This window comes from Nannobrachium achirus (genome assembly GCF_963921795.1).
Source record: "Nannobrachium achirus genome assembly, chromosome: 4".
NCBI classification, from domain to species: domain Eukaryota; kingdom Metazoa; phylum Chordata; class Actinopteri; order Myctophiformes; family Myctophidae; genus Nannobrachium; species Nannobrachium achirus.
The window spans coordinates 5,884,839-5,897,109 of record NC_137813.1 but is presented as its reverse complement, the minus strand read 5'-3'; the positions used below and the strand labels follow the sequence as shown (position 1 = coordinate 5,897,109).

The following is a 12,271-nucleotide window of genomic DNA, read 5'->3' as shown; positions in this document are numbered from 1 at the left end:
CACTAAATCGGTTAAGAAATATAAAACAATGATTCATTTACCTTATTTTTTTTTTCTCCAAATAGTAGCACGGTTGTTTAATTCACAAGCCCAGTGGTTAATTCATGCCTGCCAGCTATTTGCCACCAGGGCTATTATTTGGAAATATACAGTATTTGAATGCATGGCTTGCTCTGTGTATAAGAGGGTCAGTGAGTGAGTGTGGACAAGGAGTGGGCGATATGGAAAAATACAATATCACGATATTTTCCCAAGCTGTATCATGATACACGATTGTAATCACGATTCTTTTTCATGTTGGTTTCGATGGTTATTACTAATTTAAGTTACTTGACAAAAACTAGACTCTCTGGGTTCCTTTTGGGATTTCTAAATTGAACTTTACAAGTATGTAACTCTGACAGCATACAAATGAAACCAAATGGACCATTACGGGTTACAGGTCCATTTGGTTTCATTTGTATACTGCCAGAGTTAAGGGGAGACCTTGACATTTTAACTGATTTTGACCAAAATACAGATTTAAATTGAATTTTGCAATGAATCTCTGTATTAACGATTAAACAGGATTGTGTACAACTGTGGGCGCTGGCGGCGTGTTCCTCCTCCGCGTCATCACACACTAGGTGGGGTTGGCAATAGGGCCTTTCTGTGTGGAGTTTGCATGTTCTCCCCATGTCTCCTAGGGTTGATACCCTCACAAAAACATGCACGTAATCCTGGTCTCAATAATGCCTCCCCCTGGCCAGCCGGGGCGCCTGATGGAGGGAGAAGGAACTGGTTGGAATAACGTGTTCCTTCCACGCGCTACGTCCAAACCAGGGAAATCTCCACTGTCAGGTGAAAAGAAGCAACTTGGACTCCTCATGCATAGAAGGAAGCATGAGGTCAGTCCGTTGTCTCCCTTGGCGCGGCAGAGGGAGAGCAGAGCCCAGGATTACATAGGCAATTAGCACTGGGTGAAAAAATGGGTTACAAAATTGTGGGATAAAAATTATAAAAAAAAAAAAAAAAGATTGTGTACAAGGCTCCCTCAATTGTATCACGATATATACGATACCTCTGAAAATGCATATCGTGGAGACACTGTATCGTCTCCAGGATAATTATCACCATATCGCCCACCCCTAGTGTGGAGCTAATCTAACAACCCACTGGACGATAATTATCACCATATCGCCCACCCCTAGTGTGGAGCTAATCTAACAACCCACTGTACCAATCAGCAGCACGTTTCTTGTGATAGATGTCAGTGGAGCTGTCACGCCAACACCTTTCAAGCTGGCAACACCACTGTTGACATTTTAGTTGTTGCTGTTTATCACTGTTGACTGATGGAAACCTCTTATCACCATATTCTGACTGGGCGTGTTTTTTGAGCGGTGGTCACACCGTCTCCATAGCGTGGCCGTGTGTGTAGGTATGTGGGTATGTGGGTGGGTCTGTGGGTCTGTATGTAGCCTTGTGTGGTGTAGTACCTTTTATGACCTCACATGTTAAGGGAGGGGTGCTGTTTTCAGGCCAGGCCAGGCACACACACACACGCACACACACACACACACAGGGGGGAAGGGGGGGGGGGGGTTGGTGGGTAAACCACCGCTCAGTTCACACGGGTGTGATTTTTTCTTTAAAATCAACATTTGTTTCTTTTACAAACAGAATTTAGAAGGAAATAGAATAGATGGCCAGCCAATGAGAAAACACTTCTTTCTCCTGTGCAGGTGCTTTGGGGCTCTCATGGGCGCACATGGCTGTCGAGTCCCGCGGGAAGGAAAACAAAAACATAACCCTGGCCTTTTGTTTATTCTCCAGCATGAAAACATGATGATGATTGATCAGTATTCAGTATGCATTACTAGGCGTGCGTGGGTTACACCCAAACCTCTCAATCTCACACTCACTCTCTCTCTCTCACACACACACACACACACACACACACACACACACACACACACACACACACACACACACACACGCGCACGCACGCACGCACGCACGCACGCACGCACGCACGCACACTCGAGGTTCATGGTTCAAGGTTCCACAGACCAACCGAATAATGGTAGGGGGAGGGGGGGAAACCAGTGTTGATTTCGTCGACTAAAACATTTTTTTGTCGACTGCGTTTTTTCACTGACCAAAACGAAATAAAAACGAAATAAAAACTAAACTGTGATGACTAAAACGAAGAGTAAGTGTATTGACAATTTCATCAATAAAATAAAAACTAGACTAAAACATTAGGGAGGGACTAGTGGAGAAGAGAGTCATTGTATGTTTGTTTGCTCTCAGGTGTTGCGTGCTGAAAATAGCCGATCTACAAGCTCACAACGTGAGCTTGTAGATCTGCTATTTTCAGCACAAAACCAAGTATAAACCAAGTCATTATGATGCCATCAAGGCCCGCCAAAATACATTTCAGTCGACTAAATCAACTGTAGATTTAGTCGCCTAAAATCTTATGACATTTTGTCGACTAAAATGCGACTAAAACAAAAAGTTTTCAGGTGACTACATTATGACTACAACGAAATGACATTTTATTCAAAAGACTATGACTAAAACTAAATCAAAATTTGCTGTCAAAAACAACACTGGGGGAAACAACAAGAGTCTTCTGGAAGGAGAGGGCTGACACGTGAAAACATATAGTATAATGGTGAAAGTGTGACATAATGCCACCTTATAGCACCTATGGGCGACACTGGATGAAAACACAGGAAGAAAGGTGTTGGATTTCTATTTCTTTTTTTCCCCCCTCTTTAATGGGTGGGTATCAGGAGCAGAGGAGGAGGAGAGGGCAGAGAGTTGGCTTTTTGCAACAGGATCCGTTTTAACGTAAATAACACCCAGGGTGAGAAAGCAAGGAGCTTCACGTTGACACGTTTTATACCTGTTGCCATTCAGCGCGGGGCTCTCACACTTTAGGCTCCTCGTCTCTGATTACCATCTCCCAACCCCACCTCCCCCCCACCCAGGGTTTAAGGAGAGAATTGGATGCACGTTATTGTAAAAGTTTCACAGCCGAAAGGCTCCCAAGCCACGAGGGGTGGCATGGGAGGCGTGCCGTCTCAAGCGGACTTGAGCCATGTGAGAAACCACAGAGCGAACTAAAGCGAGCGAGTCGACGTGTCGAGCGTTGCGAAGTCCGCTTGAGCCAACTCAGCGCCGTCCTAGTTGCACCCTGATAATCGATGTTTATCGCCAAGCGGTCTCTAATCACCCGCAAAAAAGTGTTTCCAGTCTCATTTCCGGCCGGGGGCGGGAACAGAGCGCAGCTAACGCTAGCTATCATGTAAACTATCAATATCATGTAAGCTATCAAGGATGTTTTTCTTTGAAAGCTATGATCGGTGTTAAGGTTGCAACGGTATGAGATTTTTAACACCGAAAATATCGTCTGTGTCAACAACGAGGTTATCGGTAACACTGTTTCAACCACCATTGCGTGTCTTGTCGTCTTGTGAGCACTCAGTAGCAGCCAATGCTACTTCAAGCTACAACAAAAACAAACATCCGACCATATTAAAAATTCAGCTTTGTAAAAAAGCTGTGCTACAACAGCCCTGCGTTTTCTTGTTTGGCTAATCGTTGTTTTTCTGCCTACTGTGCGCTGTGACATAATAAAGCCACAACTAGTCTCCTGGAACGTGCCCTGCGAGTGGGGACGAGACATCATGCAGTCTGATGGGCTGTGCCTCGCCCCGTGGATGATCCTTTGATTCTGGATCTGTTCTCGACACTCCCACACAAGGAACAGCTCCCGGCCTCGATCCCGCGATTGAGAACCGAATCCCATCAATTATTTAAAAGAGCCGTTCAAAAGAGCGGAATCATTGGCGAACGTCACATCTCTACTGCGCTCCTCGGGGCAGAGAAGAGCAGCGGATGCATTTTCTTTTTATTTAACGGTGTTATCAGTGTGCAAGTAAAGTACTCGGTGTTGTGCCTGCTCACCGGTAACACCGGTAACACAGAGTACCGTTGCAACCCTAATCGGTGTACACACACCTGGTGCATGATCCGTGCACAGACCGTGCACGGTGTGCACACACGCGCCCACGTTAAAAGGTAAGGTCAACGTGGCAGTCAACCCCCGAAAGTCGATGTTTTTTTATAGCAGTAAATGATAGCAGATCTAAAAGCTCACAACGCGACGCATCGCGAGGCTTTGTGAAATTGAAGATAGTCTATTTTTCAAATATCCGTAGCCTCGTCGCTTTTTCTTTTCTTTTTTTTTCCTCATAGACCCGGTTCCTTATTTCTCTCGCAAAAAGCTCGGCAACACCGAGACGGAGGGTGTGAAAACACGATTTGGAGAAAGCACCGCAAACATGACAAAAGCCAAAAGGCCACAATGCAAATAGACGGAGAGAGAGAGAGGGAGAGAGATAGAGAGAGAGAGAGAGAGAGAGAGAGAGAAAGTTAGGGCCTGGAGATATGTCAAATATGAAGCTGCAGGGAGGTTAGACTGGCTGGGTGAGAATCCTACCAACGGTTTGTGTGACTCTAAAGGTATGAAGAGAAGTCAAACCACTCTGAACCGGTCCTTGTGTCTTTGTAATGAATGAAACACCAACACGTGTCCCTGCTGCTACACTGCTTCTGTTTCTCTCCGTTGACATGAACTACTTCTGTCACCATCATGACATGTTTGCTGATGATTAATTGCCATGCAAATAATTGTGATTATTATTATTTATTTTTTTTGCACTGACCAAAGAAGATGTATCAAATCTAAATCTAATACATGTTTAAAACAGGTCATAAATAACATAGTCTTGCACTTTTTAATGTGAGCATGAAGATCGATTTTCAATATTTCTCAATAAACTTTTAATGTAAAGTGTACTAACGACAGTTCAATAAAAAAAAACTGCTCTAACATGGACCCTTCAAGGCAGGGGGAAGAGAAGAAGACCTATAGAGCCACCTGGTTGTATTTTTGAGCGGTGGTCACACCGTCTCCATAGCGTGGCCGTGTGTGTATCCGTGCGTGTGTGTGTGTCTGTCTGTCTGTCTGTCTGTAGCCTGAAGTACCTTTTTTGACCACACATGTTAAGGGAGGGGCGCTGTTGTTCAGGCCACTGAGGCCAGGCACACACTCACATTCACACTCACATTCACATTCACGCCCGCCCACACACACACACACACACACACACACACACACACACACACACACACACACACACACACACACACACACACACACACACACACACACACACACACACACACACACACACACACACACACACACACACACTACGCTCTGGGCGACTTTAATTGTGATGCTTTACGTAAAGAAGCACCCCTGTTCAAGTCCTTTAATGGGTTATGTAATCAATATGGCCTCACTCAGCTTGTTACTGTGCCCACTAGGGTGACGGAGCACTCCCAAACCCTCATAGATCTCATCGTAACCACAGACAAATCAAAAGTCACCGCTAGCGGGGCTATTGTATGCGGTCTTAGTGATCATTACATGATCTACTGTACGCGTAAAATACACAAACCCAAGGCTAGTGGCCACAAAACAGTTGTAGCTAGAAGCCTCAAAAACTACTCCAGTGAGGCTTTAAATAACACTCTAGCGAATACAGACTTTTCCTCTGAACTGCAGTGTACAAATGTCGAAGGAGCATGGTGTGGTTTTAAAACCAAATTGACCGATGCTCTAGACATCGTGGCCCCCTTGAATACCACCAGGGTTAAAGCCCGCCAAGAGCCATGGTATAACTCAGATATTGCTGAATCAGCTAAACTCAGAGACAAAAAGTACGATGAAAAACGTAAGTGCTGCAAAAAACTTAAAAAAAAATTCAACCCTGACCTCAATATCCAAATCAAGCATCTTACTGCTCAGTGCAAGAAGCTTAGAAACCAGACAACTGCCTATATTAGAGCCGCCCAAAAAAACTACATTGATGAAAAAATCGACGAATTCAAAAACAAACCACGAGACCTATGGAAGTTGCTTAACAACACATTAGGCTTAAAACCTAAAACCATAGGCCACAGCATAAACATCAAAACGGACACCGCTCTCATTTCTGACAAATGTGAAGTGGCTACCCATCTTAACGAAACCTTTACCACCGTGGCCCGTTCGCTGGTTGAAAAACTGGTCGCCCCATCTGGGCGGTATGGTGTAAAATTTGTTAAGAAATTCTACAATAAACTGGGCGTCAGAAAAGACAGTTTTAAACTTGCCACAGTGACAACTGATGAAGTGTTTAAAAAACTGAGTGCCCTACCTCAACACAAGGCCACTGGCCTTGATAAAATTCCAGCTAGATTTCTCAGAGATTCAGCCGCCACCATTGCTCCAATAATTACCCACATAATTAACCTTTCCATTGAACAGGGTCATGTCCCACAGGACTTCAAACTAGCAAAAGTAACCCCCCTGCATAAAAAAGGTAGCAAACTAGACCCTGGAAACTACCGTCCCGTTTCCATTCTTAGCTCCATATCCAAAGTCATGGAGAAAATAGTCTACGAACAGATAGCAAGATATCTCGATGAGAATAATCTGATTTACGAGTTCCAATCTGGATTCAGAAAATCTCATTCCACTGACACATGCCTTCTCTATTTGACTGACCAAATCAAACGCGAAGCGGATGACGGCAAATATAGCGGCATGGTCATGATGGACCTCCAGAAGGCATTTGACACCGTAAATCATTCTATTCTGATTGAGAAACTAAAAGCCATCGGTCTTGACAGCGCAGCAGTGAGGTGGATGCAGTCTTACCTGGTGGGGAGGGAACAGGTGGTGGAGATTAACGGTACCCTGTCCCCCCCCCTCCCGGTAAACTGTGGTGTTCCTCAAGGTAGCATACTGGGACCTCTGTTGTTCCTAATATACGTGAACGACATGGCATCTGCTTGTGACTGCAACCTGTTCCTGTTCGCGGATGACTCGGCTCTCCTAGTCTCGGGCAAGGACCACTTGCAGGTTGAGAAGACACTTAACTCTGAACTAAGTAAGATCTGCACATGGCTTAACGACAACAAATTATCAATTCACCTGGGTAAAACAGAGTCCATCCTCTTTGGATCAAATCATAACCTCAAAAAAGTTGATAACTTCACAATCAAAGTGGGTGACAAGGTCATAACACGAAAAAACGAAATCTCTTACTTAGGATGTATCCTTGAAGCTAATCTTTCCAGTGAAAAGATGACTTCTAAAGTAATAAATAAAATCAACCAACGAACTCGTTTCCTACAGAGGATCGCCCCGATGGTCAATTCCAACACACTGAAGACCATAGCTGGTGCAATAATCCAGCCCCTCTTTGACTACGGAGTCCACGTATGGTATTGTGACGCCCCACAAGCCCTGAAAACTAAACTACAAACAGCCCAAAATAAACTAATTAGGGTCCTGCTTAGACTTCCCTATCAGACTCACCTCACCGCTACTCACCAGTTAAGAGTGGGGTGGCTCAGAGTAGTTGACAGAGTACAGCAACTTGCAATGGGCCTGGTGTACAAGATACACTACACCACTATGATACCCAAGTACCTGTCAAAATACTTTATAAACATTAAGGATGTCCATAATTACAACACCAGATGCAGCGCCACAGATCACTTTCAACCCAGAGTCAAAACCAACAAAGGGTCAAACTCTTTTTTCTGCTATACCACCAAAATGTGGAAAGCCTTACCGAAGGCCACAAAGGAGTGTGGATCACTAGCATCCTTTAAAATTGCCCTGAAAAACCACTTACAGGCAGCAGCCGTTCGCAACTGGTAAAAAAGAATCTAGCCCAACCCTACCCTCCCCTGCCCCTTCTTTGTATATACTGTTTGTTTTGACTTACTGTCTTCTATTTTGTTTTTCTTTACATATCTACTGCATAGTACTGTGTTCTATTTGTCTGTCATTCAATGTTATATGAGATACTTCAATGGTTTCCAGTGGAAATAAGCTTAGTCTTTTCATGGATCTCCTTTTAGTAGACCTTGTACCAGTGAACTGTACCGTCATGAAACTGTACCTTTTCCTATGCAAACTTCTAATAAAGTCTTCAATCAAAAACAAACGCAGCCTCCACCGCTCAGTTCACACGAGTGTGATTTTTCTCCCCAGAGTGAAAGTAAAGACTTCCGGCGGTCGTGGAAGGGAACTCCCCGCACACACCGAACGGCGCCACCGAAAATCAGGAAAATAAAATACACTAGGAAAAAAGCCTTGGCAGTTCATCTACATTAGTTATGGCAAAACTACGGCAACATACTGTAAGCAGGGTTCCCACACATCTTTACCAACTCATTTCCAAAACATTTAACCCAATTTCCAGGATTATATAACAATAATTCAGCTCAATAACAAGTCGCTTACTCCTATGCGCAATGCCCAAAGACAGGTAGTGTATGCCAGTGGTTCTCAAACTTTTCTGGCCGTGACCCCCCGAAATAATCATATTTGAACTGACCCGGCACCCTGACGAGCACCAAGAGTTGAGGAATTTTGTATAACACGGTTTTATTGTGAAAATAGCTGAGGCGAGGCGTTGTGAGCTTGTAGATCTGCTATTTTCACAATTTCTGCCTCTAATATTTGACAATTTGGCCAATGTTTAATTTGTCATTTCAGAGGTATTAACAAAATCAATAACCAAAGACAATGCATAGCTATTTTTTCCAGGACCCTTGATCAATTACAAAACTTTTCCAGTACTGGAAAACTATTGTTCTAATTTCAAAATATTTCCAGGAATTTCATGACCGTGGGAACCCCTGTGCAATTGTTAATAGCAACCTTAAGCAACGCTACGGCAACGGCAGGTGACAGCGGTAATCGGAAATGATCCGCGCTCGATAGATAAACCTGGCGTCGCCGCAGCCGTCTCTACTACGGCAGAAGGTCCCCTCCCACGTAGCGCCTACTCCGTCTGCTGTGTGTACGCGTCGCCATGGGAACCAAAGCGTTCAGTGAAAGGGATGGGAACTTTGCTTAACCATTTTCACCGCTACGGCGATTACGTCATGGCAGCAGTAGTCCGCCTGGCGTTGCCGTCCTGAAAATCATCGAGCTTAAAGTCGCTAACGTGATTACAGGTACCTGTGCGTCCCAGGTAGAGCAGAGAGGAGGAGGGACACAGCATCTCAGCGAAGGAGGAGGTCAGAGTCTGCTGCTTCTCTCCTGTTAGGAGGTCCACCACATACCACAGGTCCTGCTTCTTACCTGCACACACACACACACACACACACACACACACACACACACACACACACACGCACACACGCACACACGCACACACACACGCACACAGACAGTTAAGAGTTAAGGATGGGCAATATAATCAATAAGGCAATATATTTTATTTCCCTATACAGCGATACTTCAGGCTGTAGTATCATTATACTTTTTGTTCCCGTGCGTAGGAACTAATGGTTCTGACGCTGACATTTTAAAAGAAATCTAAATGTTTTTGACTCAGTGTGTTCATTGAGTTATCAATATGATGTGATGTACATGCATATTATTATTAGACTACCCAGGTGGTTAGGGTAGAAGTACATTCTGTTGAATATGGCAATGTGTACCGCATCGCATTACATCGCGATACAATCGTAGCGATTGTAATATAATACTGATATATATATAATACTAAAATGCATACTGATACACAATGCATTTTAGTCATTCCAACGTCATTTCCAGCTGTCGCCCAATGTTATTATCAGGCAATTAAGCAGCACCACACCCACGGCCCTCCTTTCATCAGCACCATGCCTCCTCCATTCTGTTGGTGCAGGGAGGGAGTGGCAGTTAACATTCCAAGTGCTTGTCAGGACTCAGGGTGGGGGGTCCCCAGGGTGGGGGATCCCCGGTTCATGTATGATTATGTTGGTTGCGTCTGAGCCTGAAAGGTTTCTTGTGTTGCAATCGTGTTGACTTGTCAACACGATCGAGTTCATGTCAATGCTGTCTGGTGGAAATATGCTTTAAATAGTGCCAAGCTCACCAAGCGACACATTGTGTGTGAGCGTGTAGATCTTCTATAATCCCTACTTTTGTGCGACACTTTTGAGTGACAACATAGGACATTAATTTACAAAACAAAAAAAACAAAAAAACAGTGATGATATATTGTGTGGCCTTTATGTGGATTATATCAAACATATGATTAAAGTTGTTTTTTGTTGTTTATCTACATCTAAACCGGCAATAATCCAACTTCCGTCCTTATTTTTGTCGCATGGCACTTTTGCCACCAAAGCGTAAACCACTCAAACTTTTGAATTTAGACAGATGTGTTGTTTCGTCTCTCACACAACATCCTACACCCAGTCGTCAAGAGAACCCTGATTAAATACACAGGATTGAATCCATTTAGGCCTAGAATTATTGAATGCTTTAACCAGTGAAAAATAGCAGATATACAAGCTCACAGCGCGGCTGCGAGCTTGTAGATCTGCTATTTTTGAAAAAGTCGTGAAAATGTGTGCAAATCTTTGAGTATATGTATTTTCAAAGCGAACGTTTGTAACTCAAATATTTGCTTCTGGGGGGTCCCCAGAAACTACATATTTCGAGATGCGGGTCCGTCCGTGGCCAAATAAATATAATTTTGGGGGTCCTTCACATGAAAAGGTTTGAGAACCACTGACATAGTAGTCTCTCAAGAACAGACTAGCTGAGCTCCAGTTAAGTGAAAAGGACCTTTTCTTTGACGATGGCTGGCCAGATTGCTGACATAGAAACATAGGGTTTTTCAAAAAACCTTAGAAGGATTCAAAAGACACTTATAGAATCGGGTCAAAATTCTAATTTTCACGATTTTTTAAAAATAGCAGATGTACAAGCTCACAGCGCGGCACTCGGTGCCGCGCTGTGAGCTTGTCTATCTGCTATTTTTCAATAGTTAAAGCATAAAATAATGATACACAATAATGTGTACCCGTTCTAAATGGGTCCAGCAGGGAGGAGGCTTCAGTCAGTGATGGAAAAAAGTATATATTTTCTTTCTTTCCTTAAGCAAAAGTCCTGTATTCAAAATGCACTTGAGTAAAAGTACAAAAGTATCTGCTTTTATCTATATGTAAACGTCCAAGAGTAGAAAGTATTCATTATGCAGAAGAATGTCTCGTTTCACAAGTTTTCAAATGTATAAAATGTGTAAAAAATGTTTAGAAAATAGCAGATCTACAAACTCACAAGGCTTGTAGATCGTCCATCTTCTAATGGCCGAAACGTATATAGGGCTGCAGCGGTTAAGGTGTGTTTTGTAAAAATCTATAAAGTAACTAGTAAATAAAGTTTTCAAATAATGTATTGTAGTGGAGTAAAAGTACACTATTTGTCTCTAAGATGTAGTGTAGTAGAAGTATTGACAATTGGAAATACTCAAGTATGCTTTTGAGGTATTTTTCTTTTTACTTTACTGAAGTGCAGTACTTGAGTAGTTACTTCACACCGCTGGCTTCAGTTAAATGAATGCAAAAAGCCCAGAGTGATAATGAGAGCGGAGGAAGATGAAAGTCCCTCCGCTTCCCTCCCAACAATGAGAACTGTTTGTGGCCGCCAGAGATGAGATTAGCTTTGTCTGCGCGGACCGTTGTAACCTCAGCGCTCGGCGCGACCGCAACGTGGAGTGACATGGAAATGCAGCGTAATGCAGCTTCTGTTCTTCTGATCAGATAGCTTTCTGATGATCGTCTTACAACGCAGTACAGCAGGGTTCCCCAATAGGCGGCCCGCGGGCCATTTGCGGCCCGCGGGAGGCTACTGTCTGGCCCCCACCAACCACAGTAATAATGGTGGTATAAGAGCAGCAATAACACTCGTATATCATTGTTGTCGGGTGGAAACCTTGTATGTCCAAACCGTTTGTTTTGTATCTATCGTCTAAAAAAATTACTGAACTAGTGAAAACAGCCGATCTACAAGCACACAACGCCTCGCATCGCAGTGAAGATCTGCTGTCTTCACTAGTTTTGTCACTTTTGTGCAATGGTCTTGTGTGATGAAGCAGTGCTTTGCTTTACCAAAAAACGTACACATTTGATACAAGGTTTCTGCCCGACAGTGACGATATCTGAACTGTCGCTGGAGTAGCCGGAACGCCACCGTCGCCCCCTGCAATGTTGTGGCCATTGGCTTGGTACCCTAGACATGATTCAATGTTGTGGGCCTTGGCTTGGTACCCTAGACATGATTCAATGTTGTGGCCCTCGGCTTGGTACCCTAGACATGATTCAATGTTGTGGCCCTCGGCTTGGTACCCTAGACATAATTCAA

At 43.8% G+C, this 12,271-nt stretch overlaps 1 protein-coding gene across 1 annotated transcript in view; it reads right to left on the bottom strand.

Annotated features, from left to right (window-relative positions):
* ern1 (endoplasmic reticulum to nucleus signaling 1) overlaps nt 1-12,271 on the bottom strand; it is a 99,150-nt gene that overhangs the window by 51,422 nt on the left and 35,457 nt on the right. The window contains exon 6 of the mRNA XM_080724762.1: nt 9,089-9,211. Coding sequence (XP_080580888.1) covers nt 9,089-9,211 — 123 coding nt within the window. The remainder of the gene's footprint in view (nt 1-9,088; nt 9,212-12,271) is intronic.